Consider the following 20,875-nt stretch of genomic DNA (forward strand, 5'->3'; position numbering starts at 1 on the left):
CTGACTAAGCTGCTTTCACATTACTTCCTGTTTTGGACTTAAGTCATGTTCTTCCTTGTGTCTCTTTGGTAATAGATCTGTCCTATCTCTGTCAAGGTCATCTTCCTTACTCCCTATATCCGGAAAGCCTAGGGGGTTAGTCTAATCCAGCTGTGCTCTCTTGCGTTGTTGTGTAGCACCAGAATAGGCCAGAGGGCAGGAGTGGCTGCAGCATTGAAAAATATGTGGGGATGAAAAAAATGCAATGAAGCTTGAATATTTTATATTCTTCCCTTTTTAAACAAACGTAAGAAAATATTAAGCTTGTTCTTAGTTTCTACAAGGATCTCTTTTCAGGGCTTCCCTACATAATACAAAGTACAGTACCAGAAAAAGGAGTCAAAACTTCATTTGACCTGAAATATATGTTTCCATACTAGTGTTTAATCATCCAGTGATATTTAAAGTGGCTGTTGCTTGGGAGGAAAAAGGATGAGATGTCTCCCACAGTGCTCTAACAATGATACCCAACAGATTTGATTTATATATTATGTGATTTACGCCCTGTCTTTTGTACAGGAGTTCAGAGTGGTGCATATGGTGCTTTTCCTATTTTTCCTCAGAACAGCCCTCCGAGGTGGGCTGGGCTAAGAGAGAAAGTGCCTGGGCCAAAGTCACTCATAACCTCTTTAGGGTCAGGACCCTGCCCAGGGCATTTTTATCAACTTCAGAATAGTTGGATGAAGAGTTGTCCCTTGCTCTATTATTCTCTGTGTCAGAAAACGACAGACACGGGTTCGGTTATCCAGTAGACAGAAGTTTTTATTGGGCACGTTTGCAAAGGTGGGTCCCTCCCGCAGCAATGGAGGAACCCCGAAGCAAGGTCTGACAGGTTTTTATACCCCCTATCTGTCCTCCCCCTCCTACGAGGGCTTGGCTCACAATCTCACCTTTTTTACCGCCCCGGAGCGCCGCTAATTAACCGCAAAACCGCAGACATTCCACTTTCCGAATCCAATCAGCGCAATACACATTCCAATCCCCACTTGACCCGACAGCCGCCCCCTGCCGTTTCTCTTCACTCTGGTGCGAACGTGCCTCTTGCCTGCAGTCTTTCCTCCCTCCTGCCGTCCTTCTCCACTCTGATGCGAGTGTGCCTTCTGCCCATCCTCCCTCCTGCCGTCCCCCCAAGGCTGCCCCATGGTGCACAGCGCTCTCCCTTAGCAAACATGGTTCGTTTGAGGCCCTCACTTCTCCCTGCCTTCTCACAATCCCCCCTTTTTCTTTTCACGCCTCTGTTGGGCCTCAAACCTGGCTAACAGGATTGCTCCCTCGTCCCGGACCCGGGGCTTCACACACTGGGACAGGTAATTCCCACAAGCAGGGAGACATTGCATTAAGCAACATACTAGGACCAGTAAGGCAATGAAACCAATGGCTAGTACAAAAAGTTGTTTTAACCAAGCAAAGTTAGGTAACCAACTAGTGAGCCACGACCAATTCCATCCCTCTGGATCCTCGGATATGCGAGAGGCTAAGGTCTTCAACTTGGCTAGTTTTGCTTCAATATAGTTCTCATTGTTGGTTAGGTTAAAGCAACAAAGACCTTGAAAAGATTCACAGCCTTGTCCTGCCCTTAATAGGAGATAGTCTATAGCTATCCGATTTTGAATGACCACCCTCCTGATCTCAGTGACTTCTTCAGTGAGAGCTGCAATGAGAGAGGATGTAAGGTTGACACTTTTAGCCAGGAGGCAGGCCACCTTCCTTAGGTCCAGGTAAGCCCTTCCACTTAGTGCAGGAACCCCTACTAAGGAGAGGGCCAGAGCCATGGCTTCTGTTTCGGACAAGAGTGTCACATCACTCTCACAATCAGATGGCAGCTCCCTTTTTCTTTTTTCTTTTGATGGGTGCGCTTGTATTGGAGGCAGGGCATATAGAGAGGTCAGGCGCCCTATGGCACAAGGGCCCCCTGAACTATAGGCTGGAACATAGGTGTAAGCTTCATGTCCACATAACAAAAAGAAACCTTTAGGTAGGTATAGAGGGGTTGAGGCGTAAGGGATATTATAGATCCCTCCACAAGTGAAAGCAGGACCTTTTGAGGGCAGTGGGTGGGTACGGTTCTGGGTATTGTTGAAATATACACATTGAGTTGCATTGGTTATCCCCAAGAGATTTAGAGCTATTTGCCTTTGATTAGTCCAGGGTCTTGGTATGGGAGAAGACCCAAAATGATAGAACATTCCCCCCCCCCACGGGGATCATCCCCAGTGATCAAAGCTGTCTGTGCCAATTCTACGCCTTTATGTTGGTCATCTCCTCCCCTGCCTTAGTTCAGTTCCTTTTAAGTTTTACTTTGAGTCCGTCTCCCGGTTGGGCAGTCCATGGTCGGGGGTCGGGAGCTCGCTTAACCCGATGGTAGTGGGTCCAACCCCTGTCAGGTCCGAACCGCTGATTCAGTTGTCAGGAGAACTTGGTATGGTCCCTCCCAAGACGGCTTCAGCTTCTCATCCTTCCACGTCTTTATCAGGACCCAATCCTCTGGCTTGTGGGGGTGTTGGTCTTTCAGCAAGGGGGCCGTTGAGCGAGGAGTCCCTGTTTTCTTAGAGACAAGAGAGATTGTGACAGTACCAAGAGATACTTTCTCAGGAAGGCATCCTTTAGCTCGGGGATAGGCTCTCCCATTGGAGCCAGGAAAGGTCTTCCCATCATCAGCTCGAATGGGGAGACCCCCACATCCTTGCGAGGGGCTGTCCGCATTCGAAGCAGGGCAACCGGAAGTGTCTTTGTCCAAGGTAGCCCTGTTTCCAATCCCAGTTTGGTGAGATGTTGCTTCAACACCCCGTTGGCCCTTCCCACTTTCCCACTGGAGTCAGGATGCCAAGGGGTGTGGAGTTCCCATCGAACCCCCAGGCTCCAGTACCACGGCTTTACAGTGTCTATCAAAGCCTGCACCCCCCAGTGAGACCCTTCGTGCAGTTTCTCCACCATCCCCCTCATGTCAGCACGGCTCACTACTGGGGTCCCCTCAATTGTAACCCAATGACCTGCTTCCTCCCTGCAACCTTCCCTTTCCAGCAGCTGTGAGTAAACCCCGTTCCAGCCAAATTTTCCCGAAAGTGTGCACTACTCCCCAGGCATATCGCGAGTCTGTGTAGACGGTGAGGGACACTCCCTTTCCCAACTCTAGTGCCCATTTCAAAGCGTGCACTTCACACAGCTGAGCCGACCAGTCCGCTGGTAGTGCCCCCTTCTCTATTGTCTCTCCCTCCGCCGTCACTATCGCATACCCTGACTTCCTTTGTCCCTGCTCTACTCGACTAGACCCATCCACGAACCAGACCTCACCCTCTTCCAGCGGGACCTCCTGCAGGTCCTCCCGGGTCTTTGTTTGCAGCTGCAACAGGGTGGAGCACTCGTGCTCCGCCGGCTCCCATTCTTTCCGCTCCCCCGCAAGAAACTCCGCTGGGTTCAAATTCCTGTCTGTTCCTACCACCACATCAGGACTTATCCGGAGAACTGTCTCATATTTCAACATCCTCCCTTCTGTCATCCAAGCAGCCGCCTGCTGACTAAGCACACTTAAGATCTGATGGGGTGAATGGACAATCACGGGGCTCCCAAAAGTGAGTTTTTTCCCTTCTGTCACTAACACACCCATGGGCTGTAACGTATAGGTGAAAGGGGAGGGCCAAGTTCGGTAGAGCCAGAGCCGGGGCCGTCACCAGGCTCCTTCGTAATTCCCCCCACTTCTCTGTGTCCCTCTCTGTCCATTCTACCCTGTCAGATGATCCTTTCAACTTCTCATACAGAAACTGAGCCTTGCTCATGTACTCATCTATTCATAGCCAGCAATATCCTACTAGACCCAGAAACCGCCGCACCTCCGTTTTAGTATGAGGGGGCTTCAACTGCATTATCCCCTGTATCCGAGAAGGATCAATCAACTTCTCGCCCTTCCGGAGTACATGTCCTAAATACTTGACCTCCCTTTTCACAAATTGGACCTTCCCTTTTGACACCTTCAATCCTTCCTCAGCCAACCAGTTCAATAAAGCCACTGAATCTTCTCTCACCTTTACTTCCTTCTCTCCAGACACCAACAAATCATCCACATACTGCAGCACCTGAGAACCCCCAGGGGCCCGGAACCCCTGGAGTTTCTCTTCCAATGCCTGTCCAAACAAGAGGGGGCTCTCGGTGTACCCCTGGGGCAGCACCGTCCATCTCAGTTGTTGCTTCCTCCCAGTCTCCGGATCTTCCCACTCAAAAGCGAACAGATCCCTACTTTCTTCTGCCAGAGGGCATGACCAAAAAGCATCCTTCAAGTCTATCACCGTGAACCACCGATCCCCGGGAGGGATCTTCCCCATCAAAGTGTAGGGGTCAGGCACTACCGGGGTCCGGGCCAAGACCAAATCGTTGACCCTCCTCAGATCCTGCACCAGCCTGTAACTATTGTCCTTCTTCTTCACAGCTAAGATAGGGGAGTTGAAGGGGGACATAGCCGGTTCCAACAGCCCTTGCCGCCTCAGCCCATCTATGATGGGCTTCAGCCCACGCCTCCCATCCCGGGACAGCGGGTATTGGGCTTGCCGCAAACCAGTCACCCCCGGTTTCAAGGGGATGCTAATTGGGGCAATGCGGAACCGACCCGCCCCCCCTTCTCCTGCCCATACCTCAGGGTTCACAACCTCCACGTCCGCCTCCCGCAACAAACACATCCTTTCTGCCTGTTCCACATTCCACAACTCCACTCCTAGACTACCCATTAGATCCCTTCCCAGCAAGTTCACCCCTGCCTGTGGGATCAGTAACACATCTGCAGTTACCTCCTTCCCATTCCACTCCAGTCTCACTCCCTCCAGTACGTCTGCCTTGACCGGAGAACCTCCCACCCCCATCACCGATACCGACGCGCCCCGGGATTTCGCAATCCCTGGGATCGGTTGGCACAACGATGTTCGAGAGGCTCCGGTATCCACGAGGAACTGCCGTTCCTCGCCGGTGGGACCCACCGTGATGTTTACCAAGGGTTCCCCGTGGGTCCTGGTTGGGGAACCATGACCCCCCTAGTCGTACAGGGGGAAACTCCTCTCATGTTCTCCCGATGTTCAGCATTATTGGGATCCCAATTTGGGTCTGCCAGAGGGAATTTAGTATCTGCGGCCGGGGCATTTGGAACATTTGCATTCCTTTGCTCCCAAGCCCCGAGCGCAGCTCGCCAAATCTGGCCCCTCTCTTCTGGCGTATAGAGGTGGGCTAAAATGTAATTCAGTTCCCCCAGGAGTATTCCACCGGGCCGAGAAAAAGTTCCAATTGTTCGGCGGCGGTATGGGCGTTCTCTTGCATACGAGGGAGGGTCCTTTTTAATTCCCTCAACTCACTGGGTTTGATGGGAACCGTTACGTAACTGGTGACGGTCACCCCCTGTGCGTTCGTTCCGTCCGGGACTTCCCAGACGGGGAAGGCACTGGCCGACCTTAGACTAAAGGGCAAGTTCTGAATGTCTTGGTTCAGCTGGTCCAGCTCTTTCCGCAGCCCGGGATAGGGTGGGGGCGCCGGAGGGGGAGCGGTAGGAAGAGGAGGAGGAGGAGGAGGTGGCGGCCCCCATTGAGGTCCAGTCAGCCAGAGGTCCTCCTCATCTTCCTGTTCTTTTTGGACAAAAATTTTGACTAACTTGGGTCGAGGCCCCTCCCAATGAACATGGAACCAGACTTCCACATAGGGTTCCTGTGTTAACATTTTATGCTCCACAATGTAGTTTTTTAGTTGGGTCACCCAGTAATTACTGGGGATTCCAAGAGTATCCCAATGGTAGGGGAATTCGGGGCCCACTAGTGGATATTTTGGCCATTCTTTAGTGCACAAAGTTATCATGGTTGGTTTTTCCAGACCCCTGGTGAATGGACACAACCAGGGTGTCTCCCATTGTTGCAACAATTGTCCTAATGGAGAATCCATGGGGATTCCCCCTACTGCGTTTTTCCCATTGGCCCCTGGCCTTACACTCTTACTCTGCGCCTTACCCATCCTTCCTGACTACGTTTCCCACCTTACAGAAGGTCCCGGACTCTTCTGTCCCCTTGCGGCGTCCAACGCCTCGTAACCACGCTAATCTCCCCGAGATTATGGGTAGGTTGTACTCACCAGACCTCCCGGAGGTCTCCTCGTCGGCCGACTTCCTCTTTACTTCTGTCTGACTGGCGATTGGAGTCCCGTCCTGGACCCGACTCCGGGGAAAACGGGAGACACCTCAACGGGGTGTTACGGCCGATTACTCACCGGTTCCCCACAGTCCGGTCCACGTCGAGGACTCCTGGCTGGCTCGCCAATTTTGTCAGAAAACGACAGACACGGGTTCGGTTATCCAGTAGACAGAAGTTTTTATTGGGCACGTTTGCAAAGGTGGGTCCCTCCCGCAGCAATGGAGGAACCCCGAAGCAAGGTCTGACAGGTTTTTATACCCCCTATCTGTCCCCCTCCTACGAGGGCTTGGCTCACAATCTCACCTTTTTTACCGCCCCGGAGCGCCGCTAATTAACCGCAAAACCGCAGACATTCCACTTTCCGAATCCAATCAGCGCAATACACATTCCAATCCCCACTTGACCCGACAGCCGCCCCCTGCCGTTTCTCTTCACTCTGGTGCGAACGTGCCTCTTGCCTGCAGTCTTTCCTCCCTCCTGCCGTCCTTCTCCACTCTGATGCGAGTGTGCCTTCTGCCCATCCTCCCTCCTGCCGTCCCCCCAAGGCTGCCCCATGGTGCACAGCGCTCTCCCTTAGCAAACATGGTTCGTTTGAGGCCCTCACTTCTCCCTGCCTTCTCACATCTGCATTGACTGATTTCATAAGCAGCATTTGGGTTGATGATTCTGGGGAGGAACCTGAGACATTTAGGGTAAATGGAGTTGTGACTGGTTTGTTGGTGACTCAAATCATCTCCAGAAGAAATAGCGCCACCTAGATTTTGACTTACTGGGTTTTTTTTTTTTTAAAAAAGGTGCTTCTTTTCACCTTTTCTTATTTTTCTTATTACAAGCAGGAGAGTGTTCCCTTATGATAGTGTTTTCCAACAGAAGCGAATATGTGTAGCTCAGGGTTGAACTGTGGAGTCCTTGGGGTCCTCTGAGCTTGGTTTTCTTGCAAACGTTTGCAAGAAAACAACCAAGCTCAGAGAACCCCAAGGACTCTATAGTGTTTCCCCCCCTCTAAGTAGTTCAGACAGGCGTTTAATGAAATCTTCCATCTGTTACCATTTGAAAAGGTTTGTCTGGGAAATAGAGGACTGGCCACCAAGAACCCAAAAATGCTTTCCTCCAGCGTTGTAAGCCAGTTGCGAAAAGCAAAGGTGAAGGTCTGGATTGCCTGCTCTGTACAGCTTGGCTACTTAAGAGGCAATCGTTGTGTTCTGCTGCCCCCTGGGGGTGCACCATGGTTTTGCCCCATGGCATAAAGCAATAGTCCTGGCAAATAGAAGGGGTAGAAATGGAAGCAGTAACAGACTTCATTTATTTGGGCTCCAAGATCACCGCAGATGGAGACTGCAGCCATGAAATTAAAAGACGCTTGCTCCTTGGGAGGAAAGCTATGGCAAGCCTAGATAGCATATTAAAAAGCAGAGACGTCACCTTGCCGACAAAGATCCGCATAGTCAAAGCTATGGTTTTTCCAGTAGTAATGTATGGCTGTGAGAGCTGGACCATAAAAAAGGCCGAGCGCCGAAGAATTGATGCCTTTGAACTGTGGTGCTGGAGAAGACTCTTGAGAGTCCCCTGGACTGCTAGGAGGTCAAACCAGTCAATCTTAAAGGAAATCAACCCTGATTGCTCATTGGAAGGATCGATAATGAAGCTCAAGCTCAGATATTTTGGCCACCTAATGCAAAGAGAGATCTCTTTGGAGAAGACCCTGATGCTGGGAAAGATTGAAGGCAAAAGGAGAAGAGGACGGCAGAGGATGAGATGGTTAGATAGCATCACTGAAGCAATGAGCATGAAACTGAGCAAACTCAGGGAGGCAGTGAAGGACAGGAAGGCCTGGCGCAATATGGTTCATGGGGTCACGAAGAGTCGGACACGACTTAACGACTAAACAACAACAACAATAAAGCAATAGGGTCAATAAGCTGCTGATTGGAGAGACAGGGAGGGGCTGATTTGAAAGAGCTGGTTTGGCAGACCAGCTAATGCTTCAAGACTCCGACTGGTCTTCCCTGTCCTCCCTCGCGGGTAGGATCAGGCAGAGATTGGGAACGGAGCCCCAAGACCTCCTTTTCCTTGCCATGCTTTCGGAGCAAAGCCCTTTCTTTTAACCCCTGCTCTTAATAAACTTGTTTCCTGTCTTCTTTCTAATTGTTAAAGAAACAGGAAGATAGTAGACACAGGAAGGAAAGAGCTGAAGAAAGTTTAAGAAGTAGAATGACAATTGAAAGCAGGAGCAAATTAAGTACTGAAGGCTAAATTAGGAGAAAAGGAGATAGGGTAGTTGTCAATTTTCTCTGGAGAAAGCAGGGGAAAATCCACTGGACTGATCTGAGGCAGAAACTGAAGGGTTCATTGGCACGTCCTGCTAACCAGAGCCCAAAGACACCACACTAAACATTTTAGAGGACCTGTCTTCATGATACAGCCTTTGTTTCATCCTCACCCCACTCCCATGGAGACAACCCAGATCTGTCCTTTGTCGGTCCAGTTTTAAAGTATAGTACTGTCTTTGTCTTTCCTCAAGACAAGCCTTGGTTCACAAACTATCTACAGCAACTCATTCACAATTTGGGGGATGATGCAGTCAGCAGCTGGCATCAGCCAAACCCCTGACCCTCACATTGCAAAGTGCCACTTAGACACGACATGGGTTCCTTATAGACGTTGGTGTATCGGTCTTTTGGAAGACCGCCAGGCATGTATTCCATGTATCTTTCAAAAGACCCGTTGATTAAAATGGGGAAAGAGATGTGATTGTTTTGTCCCAAATGAGTTTATTAAAGGTTTTCTGCTGATTGTTTCAGCAAGAGGTTCTGCATGTGTTTTCTATTGTTTTTAGTACTTTGGGAGAGAGACAGGACCACTTTCCCTACTGTAACAACATTTTGTGTACCCCACTATCTACTTTCAGGCATTACCAAGTGTATCCACCAGCTGTGGGCACTGTCATTCCTTGTAGCAACTCTTAGCCATTTGGGATGTTTGAGAACTGGAATGAAATTGATAAGAGTTCTGCCAGTTCCCCCTTCTAGCAGAACCTGCTTGCCAGCCTTTTAGAAGAATGGTAAACCTCTGTTGGACAATAGCTCAACGCACTGGCCCTTCTTTCCAGGCACCACCCACACTCAGCCAAGCCATCTACCACACTTTAAGGAGAGTGACTGATGGAGGTTTCTCCCCCTGGCGGTTGGCCCTGGGTGGGAGGGGAAACAAAGCCTAGGGAATCTACCAACCGCTATCCTTGAATTGTCCTAAAGTAAATCTGTGTGGACAGGATCCATCTCAAGCTTCATTACTGATGAGGCAGTTTTCATGGCTGTCAGCACATTTCAAATTATACTAGCCGTTTTTTCCGCCAGCTGATCAACTGCAGTCACGAGGAAGAACCTTAAACTGGCAGGGTTTCATCAGGAGAAGAAGACCAACCATCTTTTCCATGATTTCTTGCCTCTCAAGGCCAAATGAGAGGAAGAGGCATGTATGTTCTCCATTCAAGAAAGAAAGTGATTTCAACCAGCATGCTCAAAACAAGGTGTTACTACTTCTCAGCATGGATGTCAAAAGCTGGATCTTTCCAGTCAAGGAAAGATATCAGAATATCTCAGAAAGAGAGCCATCAGCTTAGATGAATTTTAAAAGGGATATGAAATATACATGTAGGCAGGGTCTATCAATCAGCAGATATCTTGTGTTTAGAGGCAGAGAGTAAATATCAGTTACTATGAGCAAGAAGAAATGATGGATTCTGCTTTAATTCTGTCTTCTGGGCTTTTCTGAAGCATCTTGGGGGCACTGTAATATATTGGTTGATGGACTAATCTGGCACACCTTTTCTTAGGTTCTCAGAACAGAGCTCCAGAACATCTGAAAAGACCTGGCAGGATTATTAGGAGACAATGTCTTTGTTAGGAGGAGATGACTCTAAATTTTGTGAGGATGGACCAACAGCCTCATTCTCAGCTCCGGCCTCCTCCAGCATCTGCTTGTATTGACGTTTGAAGAACCCAACCTAGAGAGAGAAAGAAATGGAAGACAAACAGAAAGCAAATATGAGATTTCTCCTCAAGCAAAACAAAGGGCACCAGCTCTTAGCATGTAAGAGAGCTGCCAAGGCTCAGAGGGCTATGAAAATCACTCTCTGACATTTGGCCAAGACCCTGATTCCAACCCCCAAGAAAGGCTGGTGAACAACTAAGATAACTCCTTTGGTGAGAAGCCTTTTGGACAGGCAGGCATAATTTCCTCTTTGCAGTTCAGGACCTAATAGGGAGGGGTAGCTAGGATTCAGTTCTGTACTCTTTCCCACCCCAGGTTCCACTTCACCTTATACAAGGCTGCAGCTATCAGAACTAGAAGGATTAAGCCCCCAAAAGAGCTGCCCATGATCACCGGGAGGCTGTTGTAGATCTCGATCCGCTCCACTATTGTTTGCATCTGGGAATGGTGGGGAGAAAGATGACAGAAGTTGGGCACAGTCTGACAATCCAGATGTCAAGGACCAGTTCTAATCCATTAGACCTCACTCCCCTCCAAGGTTTGGGGAGAAAGCCCTGAGGCTCAGTCCCTGTCCATGCCCCACATCTTCCCCTTACCTGAATTTGTGACAAGCCCTCCTCCTGAGTGTATTTTTTCGTGTCATAAGAAATCTGTGCAGAGCTCACCAAAATAATTTTCTTCTGCTGGATCTGGAAGAGAGATCCATTATCTCTGAAAGATGATAACCTATTTGCCCACATGGTTCCACCAGAAAAAAAGAATCAATAAGGCAAGTTGAAGCAGGAAATCCTCCTTCCCAGCATGGAGACTCTTCTAGCTCTGGGGGGGAGCAGGACTACTTGTGAATATCTCGCAATTCAAGAAACTCAGCCTCTGTACCTGAGATGTCCAGTGGAAATTGATGTCTCCTTTGATCCTGAACTCCAGTGGGTTTTCTTGTATCTTCAGTGACAAAATGTCACAGCGGATTATTTTGCAAGAGGCAACGGAGCAGTCCTGGAGGGAATAAAAAGATATCCAGGATAAGGCCAAAGGGGGAAATCATACAAGGGCAAAATGGCTCTTGATAAACTGCAGTTCTACACTTCCAGTATTAACTATGGAATTGAACATCTTGATTATATCCACTGTTTCTTTCTTTATACCAATGTTCTAGTTTTCATGATTGTGAAGGGCATTTATTTTTAAAAACCTCCCAGATTATAGGGTAACTTCCTTAATAGATTGTAGATATATTATGTGCCTTAGACATAATATATTTTGAAGACCCCTGTGAGATGCTGATCAGCAAGCTAGCTAAGTGTGGGTGAGATGATAATTAAGTGGATATATAGCTGGCTCAAGGCATGTATCTATCAATGATTCCTCATCAAACTGGGGAGCAATATTAAGGGAGGGGCACATTCAGTCTTGGGTTCAGTATTCTTCAACTCTTCCACTGTGCTTGGTTGAAAAGGATGGTGGAATAGTTATCAACTCTGCAGATGTCACAGAATTGGGTGGGATATCTAATAGCCTAGAAGTCCAAAATAAAATCAAAAACTATCTTGATAGCTTAGAGGAAATGATTAAAAGTAACAGAATTTAACAAAGACAAGTAGAAAATTCTACATTTGGGAAACAGAAATCCAATTCAGAAATATAGGATGGGAGATATCTGGTTTGGTATTTGCAAACAGGTCTTAGTTGATTGCAAGCTGAAGAGTAGCTAGCTGTGTGATGTGGCTGCAAAAAAGGCAAATGTGATTTTAAGCTACATCAACAGAAGTATACTTTCTAAATCACAGGAAATAATAATTCCAACATATTCTGCTTTGGTCAGATTCCATCTCAACTGTTGTGGCCAGTCCTGGACACCACCTTTAAGGAGAATTCAAAAATTCTCAGAACAACAATGAAAATAATCAGGGACTAGAAACTATGCCCTATGAAGAAAGACTGAAAGAGCTGACATGTTAAACCTTGAGAAAAGACTACTAAAGGAGCATTTGTGTCAGCCACCAGGTAGATCACACCAGGAATCAATCCTACAGGAAGGCTAAAACTACTTTTATTGAGAGTGGCTATAATAAGAAAATCTTGTAAGCCTGATTATGTTGAACTCCCCCCCCCCCAACTCCTTATACTCATGTGAATTAGGGAGATGTCTCTCTGAGTTTCTTCTACATATTTTCTGCTTGTTGTGGACTTAAAATATGCTTTTTCCCTCATTGCTTTGGTGACTGATCTTGCCTATCTCTATTCAGGTCATTTTCCTTACTCTCTACAATCTGTTAACACTCTTCAGATATCTGAAAGGACATTACATAGACAAGGAATTGGATTCTGACTGAATGATGGAAAAAACTTCCTACAGCTAGAACAGTTTGACAGGACAGCTAATTATCCACAGAGATGCTGGAGTCTCATTTGCTGGATTTCAAGCACTGTCTACTATACAGCTATCTATTGAGAGGTTTTGGATTCCTGCATGGTTGACTCAGGGGCCTGAATGGGCCCTTCCAAGATGAGACTGCATTCCTTTTGAGCCTATATTAATTCTATGGGGTAGGGTAGATGTAGAAAAAGAAAGGGATAGTTTCAGGAAGGAACCACGGAACTGGAAGGTTCATCCTTCATCATAATGTTGAGAGTTGATTCAGTATTAATTTGTATTTTGCACTTTCAAAAAAAGTCAGAAGCAAGTATCCATATCAAGAAGCCATCTACAAAGTCCCTTGCATTTGAATAGCATAGACTGACTGCAGAATAACCTTGGAGCGTCATTATTTTTTCAAGAATCCTTAGTCCTGTCTGAGGATTCTCATAAATCTATCTATCATCTCTATCTATCTATCTATCTATCTATCTATCTATCTATCTATCTATCTATCTATCTATCTATCTATCTATCCATCCATCCATCCATCCATCTATCATCCATCCATCCATCCATCCATCCATCCATCCATCCATCCATCCATCCATCCATCTATCTATCTATCTATCTATCTATCTATCTATCTATCTATCTATCTATCTATCTATCTATCTATTCTCTCAGAAAGAGCTACAGAATGCAGTTGGCCCTAAAGAGAAGGGCCAGCATGCTCACCAGCTGGGGATTTGCCTCCTCTGCCAGAAGATCCTTGGAGCCTGGAGTTTCTCTCTCCAAGTCACACTTGGCCACTTCAGGCTGAGAAAAAGGGAGGTCCAATCATTAGTAGCAGAAGGTGATGGACGGAGCAGAAGACAAATGGTAACGACTTTTGCTTCTCCTGAAGGAAGGGGAGGGACCGTAAGAAGTTTTGCTTCTCCAAGTTGTAGTTCCAAGTGAGTTCCAGAAGTTGGAAAAAGGATCTTCAGTTGGGCTCTACAGATCCTCAAAGGGGTTCTTTTCTTCAGCAGAGGTACAACCAAAGCACCCCTTTGAAACAAAGCAGGAATCCAATTCTCATTGTTGGGGTGGAGCAGTTGTACTGATTCAAGCTGATCTAGAACAGGGGCTTGTGCAAATGCACTGCACACACACATATAAGCCCCTGTTATCAAATCAAAGCAGGTGAATTAGTCAGATTGGCCCAGCCTGGACACCCTGGTGAGGTGGGCCAAATCACATCACAAGGTAAAATGCTTCATTGAAGTGCATTGCAGGTGGCTGATCCACCCAGGGTGAATATCTCCAGCACATATTTTCCCACCCAGGGGGTTCTTCAGTGGAATTACCAGAAGGCCACAACACGATAGCCCAAGATAGATAGTATACCTCAGAAGGAATGACTTGAAACATGTTCCAAACAGGGATCCCTTTCAGTTCTACTGGGATCTGAAATGTCACCATGAAAGGGATGTTTCGTTTACGAAGATTCTTCACCTGAAAAAAATAGATTCTACTGCAGCGAGATTATTATATGCACACAGGTGGAAAGATTTGACATTACCCACAATGAAGGAATGGATGGTGAAGATGATGAACTTGCTGAGATGGCCCAATTGACATTTTTGATCAGAGAAAAGACATTATCTATAGACTTTTTGCGTGAAACAGAAAAAATGAACTTATGGTTTTGATGATTAGAAAAAAATACATTACAGAAAAAAATGAAAGTCATGCTGTAACCATAGAGTAAGAGGTTAATTTACATTTATACTTATAGCTGCTGTAAAGAAAATCGGAAGCTACTTCTTTATAATTTCTTTCTTTTTTGCACTTTTGGCTTTGTCTTTTCTTTATTTTTTCTTTCCTTTCTTTATTCCAAATATTAGTTTATGTTAGTTTTTATTTTTCTTTAACAAAAAAATAAGTTATATATAAGACGTCCTCCCTCCCTCCCTCCCTCCCTCCCTCCCTTCCAGTGTGGTTCTATAAGAAAGTGAAAGGAAGTGGTCCATCCAGAAGTCCTAAAGCTGCCAACAGGGAAGGGAAGAGAAGCCCATCATAGAATCCTAGAGTTGAGAGGGGACTTAGAGGTCATCAAGTCCACTCCTGGCTCAGTGCAGGAACCACTAAGCACCTCTGACCATGACCTCTCAGCCTCTCCACCTTGTCTCCAAAAGTTCCTTTCAATTAGATGATCAACCTCTCCAGCAAAGGACTCAGTTCCTTCTCCACTGCTGTGCAAGTATCATATTTACAGGGAAGGTTTATGGTTTAATTTAATCCATTTGATCCTGCTGTTCATCTGAAAAAAACTAGTGGTATGACCTAGATATGATCAATGCTCACAATGCAAATTAGTTATTCGACGTTACATTTAAATATTAGTTCGTGTTACACTTCAAGCCATAGTAACGGATACTGTCATCATGGTGTAGGTCAGTGTTTCTCAGCCTTGGCAACTTTAAGAGGTGTGGACTTCAACTCCCAGAATTTCCCACCCAGTTTGCTGGCTGGGGAATTCTGGGAGTTGAAGTCCACACCTCTTAAAGTTGCCAAGGCTGAGAAACACTGCTTTAAAGGAATATAGAGTCTTTGCGTTCTACTTCCCAGGATTTCTTAGTATTGTTGTTCAGGCCAAGGAGGGCAACCAAGGATCTTCCAGATCACAGGGCAATCCCACCAATCCCAGGCAACATGAGTCCTTTGCCCTCCAATCCCACCTTACCCCTGGAAGGGCATGGCATCATGACCCATATTTGTGCCAGGGTTGTTTTACACTTGAATGGAAATACTGTTTTGATCACACAGTTGCAGCCACGTCTTGGTCTTTCTGGTGTGCCAGCATTACAAGTCAGTGTGAGATAGAAGACAGCCAGCATTTGCTGCAGTGATGACTGGGAAGCTTTGGAAGATATGCTTTTTAACCATTGGCCTTCCTCTCAAATGGTCAAATGTAAGGATCACAGGAGAGGGGAAAGCTTATTTTCTCTTCTTTTGGAGAAGATGGGGGAGAGATGCTTCTTTGTTCATAGGGGCATCCACAAGGGGGGGAAAAGTCAAAATGGCAGCTTCAATCACATGGACATGACCACCATCTTGACTTTTTTGACCGCCCTCCTCCACAGGCACCCCTGTTGGCCCATTTGAAATTAAAGCAAGCAAGCACTGGTTGGTGAACAGCTGTCTGCAAGCTCTAACACACACATACAGACATGTTATAGCATCCCAATGTGGGAATAAATCTGCAATTAGTCAAATCAACTGAAATCTTTGGTGCATTCTAAAAAGACTGAGAAGAACTGGAAGATGGAAAGGCTTATCATCTGGTAGACCTCTAGGTAACAATCTTCAGTATCCTTACTAAATTATCACTTAGATTCTTGGTAGGAGCCATGAAAACTAAATTGTTCTATGAAAACCAATGGAATCATGGAATTTTGTAAACTTACTTTTAATCTTTCACTTAGGAGAAGTCTCACTTTTGCCCATCATCCTTCCATCAATTTTTCTCTGTGATATCTTTCTCCTCCTCCCACCAACCTCCAGGCTACACTTTCCTACTCCTTTTGCCCTTCACCTCATATCGGTGTTCAACACTCTTGCGTGCTTCTTCTTGGCCTGCGGTGAAGTTCACATACTTGGTAGACTCATCAACCCTGAAAAGATTCAACAGAGAAAAGAACTTTGGTAAAAACAGAAGATTCCAGAGACAGTATCCCTGAGAGAGGAATGAGCTTTGCAGAGGGCATTGTCCACATTCTATCTTCTTTCTAAAATATCCATAGTCACTTACATGTTGATAAGGAGGTACACAGCGTATCTGACAGGCAAGGTGGCTTCATAACGGGTGTCCTTGATGGTGGTGCCCCCATTTTCACTGGACAAGTAGAAGAAAACATGGTAAATTTTATTTAATCAAGAAAATCTCAAGCAACCTGTATTATTCTAACATGCTATGCTTTTTACATCACAGTCCCTGTCATGCACTGCAGCAAAAATGCTTTGTCATAATGCGTAGCATGAATCTTTGGCTACATTTTTTTTTTTTTGACCTCCCAGTCTTGCCCTGTCTTAATATGAATCTCCCTTCATTGTTTCAAGGGCCGGTATTGGAACAATAATCAATTTTATTTCTAAAATTTCATGGCCCTGGGAGAAAAACTGTGTAAGAGGCCTACAGAATTAGTATAGGACAGGTTAAAAATTAAATCCCAGGATGACAAGAGTACCTTACTATAGAGAAGCGCACAATGTTTTTGGCCTCTTTATAAATCACTCTATTTCAGCTAAATACTCTTTTGCTCTGCCCTCAAAAGTATAAAGGAGGCCAGTGGAGTTTTACCAAAACCATGATTTACATTCATGCATTTTCAAACATTTGGTCTTTGAAGGTCACTGTCTACTTGAATTTGCCTTCTGCCAAGTACCAGATCTCCACTGAGGACACTAGAACATGTCCTTACATAGTATGACCCCGGGCAACCTTTTCAGGTTTCACTACTTTTGCACATACTGCAGGGAATACTCAACTGTGATAGCTACACTGTCCTCAAGGGACACTTCTCTTGTTTTTGATTTTCCTAATGAGAATCCCTAATAAAGCTTCAGAGAAATTCCAGGGCACCCCAATGAGACAACTTGAAAGCTGCTGCAGTACAGTATCTCACACTGCCCCCAAATAACTCATACTTTGAAATAATAATTTCAGTTACACACACACACACACACACACATACTCAGGCCCTTGGAACAATGAAGGGAATATTCCAACAATTGAATACTGTTGGCCTCTATTAATCCATAAGATCCAGGAGCGTGGATGTTACCTGTCAGCTTTAATCATGATCTGCAGTGTGTCCCCTAGATCAACATTGGGGGAGACATCAAATGTGGCAACAAAAATAGCCTGAAACATGCAAAGATGGGGAGAGTAAGTGGGGTACAGCCACAGTCATCCTCAATCATTGTGGCAGTGAAAAACACAAAGGAAGCAGATCCCACCTCTGCTCCACTCCAGAAAATAGGGTGGTTGACACTGCAGGTGGCATTTTGGCTAGCCTCTTCTTCTGAGGCAGGGGCTGAGCGGCACTGGACCCGTGTCACCTTTCTGCTGGCCTGAGACAGGGGTGCATACAAAGTTTTGAGGGGAGGAACATCGCAACCAAGTGGGTCCCACCCCTATTCTGCACCTCTGCTGGCATCCTTTTTTCACTTACCTGTTGCAGCAATGTGACTTTGCGATAGGACAGCCCTGCAGGGTAGAAGAAGCATAGGGTGCTGTGGTAGGAGTCCTCCCCGTGATTCTGAAGGGAGGCTGTTATGCTGAACTCAGAAGTCAAACCCACATCTAAAGTTTCCAGGCTGAGTGGGAGTCAAGAAAGAAATCTACGTGTCTGGTTAGAGGTCTCAGATTCCAGAGCTCATACACAGGCCACAATATTTGATGAGAAAATCAATAAACTCAGCACTTACAATTATATTTGCATTCAACCATATTAAAGAAAAACCACCCCTTGCCATCTGTCACTGCTGAATATGTTAAGTATCCCATTACAAGGCTAAGATGTCAGGGATGCCGGATGGTTTTCATGCACTTAGAATACATTAAGGAGTCATTAAGTGATTAAGGATTCCTTCATGTCATTAAGTCATTAAGGATTCCTAATCAGTTAAACTGATTAGGAGTCAGCTGACTGTAAAACAGATAGAACAATTGTATTCTCAATCTAGAAATTTGAGAACTGAATTGAATTCCAAATCAAGTCACAGAAAAATGCACTTCTGGTTACTCCCACATTTCTTTACTTCCACAGTATAATTTAGGATAGGGGAGAAAGGAGGACGTGATTTTGTCTACAGTTTCAATAAAAATCTCCCAGCAAACTATCAGTAGATCCCAGTTTACCTTCTACTTACTTCCTTTGTACACTATTTGTAATTACTAAACTCAGCTTCTACAGAGAAGCTTGGAGGGGGCCCTTGGGAATATTGAGAACATGTTACAGATAAAATCTTCTTGCAAGGTTTGGACAATCACCAAACAACTTTTTTATGTTTTATTGATTGCATTATAATTTCTTTGATTGTTGTGAGCTGCCCAGAGATGTTGAGAGTCAGCTAGCATGCAAGTTTAATAAATTATTATTATTATTATTATTATTATTATTATTATTATTATTATTATTATTATTAAATATTTATATAGCAAATGGCAAACAAGCATTTGGCTGCTATAATCTACCATTTTATTTCCTAAGAATACCACTGGGGTCTATGCAGAGCCCAGATTCACTGTTGGAAATACAGGTTATTCCTCCCATTCATTTCTTTAATTAAAACAATAGGCTCAAGGGAAAGTGTAGCACATACACTGTGGTCACCAGGTATCACATTAGGGTTACTCAGAGGCTTCAGAGGAGCAAAGTTTGGGGTTGGATCTAGTTTAACGCTTCAATCCCAAACTCCATTTATCAGGCAGTAAACCCCATTGCAACGAATAGAACTTACTTCTGAGTTAACATACACAATCTTGGAGAACAAACTGGTTAAACCCAGTTCCATGTGAAATCAGTGGACCTTTTGTCATGAGCAACTTCCCACATTGCTTTCAATGGGTTTTAGTGCATGTAACATGGACTCGATCCAACCCTTTCTCTTTGTTTGAAGTTTTCCCGTTATTTGAAGAGGGCATATTAGTCAAGGAATTCTGAATCCATTAATCCTATTAATCTTCACAAGCATATTCCATTAAAGCAATTAGTTTGCAATGTACTTTGAAACACGATTCAAGTCATCTTGTTAGGTTTTTAACTTATAAGGGTTCCAAGCAGGATTGTTTGATCTAACAAGCATAGTATTTGAACAGATTGGGGATAACATTGCACAAGCACTAGTATAGATATAACCAATCAGAATGAAGGAACAAGTGGATGGAGGTTAACTCTTAAAATCTCCATGGATCGGTAAGGCAGAGTATCTGTCCAGCGGCTGGATGAATCTATAACAACTCTGCACGACAGAAAGGACTGGAAAATATCCTCGTCATAGAAACCTTCCCAAAGTTGTTAGAAAGGGAAATTGGGTAGAGTATTCAGGATCTGAGATCTGAGCCATCGATAATAGAGATGTAAGGCAGAAAGTGTGGGAGATCATCTTTCTCCTACCCTGAGAAATTAAACGAGGTTTGCAAAATGTCTTCACATTTCCCGTCACTGCCACAGTTCTTCTCAAAGGGGAGCTACAAAAAAAGGGGGCGGGGGTTAAAGACAAAGTACACCTCAGCTTTGATGACTTGGCTCTATTCCTTGAACATTGCAACAAGATTCACTTCTGCTATGACATTGGTTTCCTTACCTGTGATACACATTTATTTTCTACTGGGCTGGTACAGTGACTTAAAGGCAACTCAAGAGTCACCATGAGATTCTGAAGAAGACAGAAATGGACTTCTTTCCTTACCAGAAAGGACGCAATGGTATCTCAACATATTGCAGGGTTGAAAACAGGTCTAAAACAGGTAAGATGGCAGTTGTGGCATCAATGTATATGCATTTACAACACACACATACACAAGTGAGGCTTTAATCATGATGCTGTGGCCACCATCTTGCCTGCTTTGACCACCTCCCCTACAGATGTTCCTGAGAGGAGGTTTGTGTTAAGCTTGACAGATGAAAGCAGACATGTCATAGAGCAGTGTTTTTCAAACCTGACAACTTTAAGATGTGTGGACTTCAACTCCCAGAATTCCCCAGCCAGCATGCCCAAAGTCCCCCAGGGACCTTCTGTGACTGAGGGGGAAGTAGGACCCGGGTCTCCCCACTCCTACTCCAGCACCTTCTCACCACTGTACAACATTGGCTCGGGTTGAGAGCAACTGACCCAAAGCGCTTCAGGGACCTTCTGTGACTGAGGGTAGAATAATACTTGGGTCTCCCTGCTCCTAGTCCAACATCACAACCACAACCCTGCTCTGGCTTTTGGGGTGAGAGAAAGGGACTGGCCCCAAATCACTTAGTGAACTTCCATGGCTGTGGGGGGATCTCCTCATCATCCTTGTCCAACATCTTCACACTATACCACAATGGCTCCAACAGTTGCTGGCTTTTGCCGTACCATGATAAACCTTAGGGACAATCACCTCGGCTGTGTAGTTTCGCTTTGAGTGTTTGCTCAGAATGGGCAGGAGATCTGGGACTTTAGTGATGGATTTCCCTGTGAGGTTGTAATTCAGCCCTAAGGTGATGGGTGTCACGGTATCCTCAGTGCCAACCTGAGAGAGACAATACAGGAAAAAAAGTATCTAAAAATGCATAATGAGCTCCTTCTGCAG

At 45.6% G+C, this 20,875-nt stretch overlaps 1 protein-coding gene across 1 annotated transcript in view; it reads right to left on the reverse strand.

Annotated features, from left to right (window-relative positions):
* Positions 1 to 8,910: 8,910 nt before the first annotated feature.
* LOC112541586 (integrin alpha-X-like) overlaps positions 8,911 to 20,875 on the reverse strand; it is a 32,832-nt gene continuing 20,867 nt past the window's right edge. Inside the window, exons 18-30 of the mRNA XM_088142584.1 lie at positions 20,684 to 20,815; positions 19,707 to 19,780; positions 17,760 to 17,904; positions 17,545 to 17,658; positions 17,370 to 17,449; positions 16,337 to 16,420; positions 16,121 to 16,199; positions 13,930 to 14,037; positions 13,279 to 13,359; positions 11,064 to 11,180; positions 10,781 to 10,873; positions 10,512 to 10,622; positions 8,911 to 10,197 (exon numbers count right to left, since the gene is read on the reverse strand). Coding sequence (XP_087998710.1) covers positions 10,075 to 10,197; positions 10,512 to 10,622; positions 10,781 to 10,873; positions 11,064 to 11,180; positions 13,279 to 13,359; positions 13,930 to 14,037; positions 16,121 to 16,199; positions 16,337 to 16,420; positions 17,370 to 17,449; positions 17,545 to 17,658; positions 17,760 to 17,904; positions 19,707 to 19,780; positions 20,684 to 20,815 — 1,341 coding nt within the window. The 3' untranslated portion in view covers positions 8,911 to 10,074. The remainder of the gene's footprint in view (positions 10,198 to 10,511; positions 10,623 to 10,780; positions 10,874 to 11,063; positions 11,181 to 13,278; positions 13,360 to 13,929; positions 14,038 to 16,120; positions 16,200 to 16,336; positions 16,421 to 17,369; positions 17,450 to 17,544; positions 17,659 to 17,759; positions 17,905 to 19,706; positions 19,781 to 20,683; positions 20,816 to 20,875) is intronic.

This window comes from Python bivittatus, unplaced genomic scaffold (assembly GCF_059951505.1).
Source record: "Python bivittatus isolate LINGU-HERP-01145 unplaced genomic scaffold, Pbiv_v1 ctg000440_np1212, whole genome shotgun sequence".
Taxonomy (NCBI): domain Eukaryota; kingdom Metazoa; phylum Chordata; class Lepidosauria; order Squamata; family Pythonidae; genus Python; species Python bivittatus.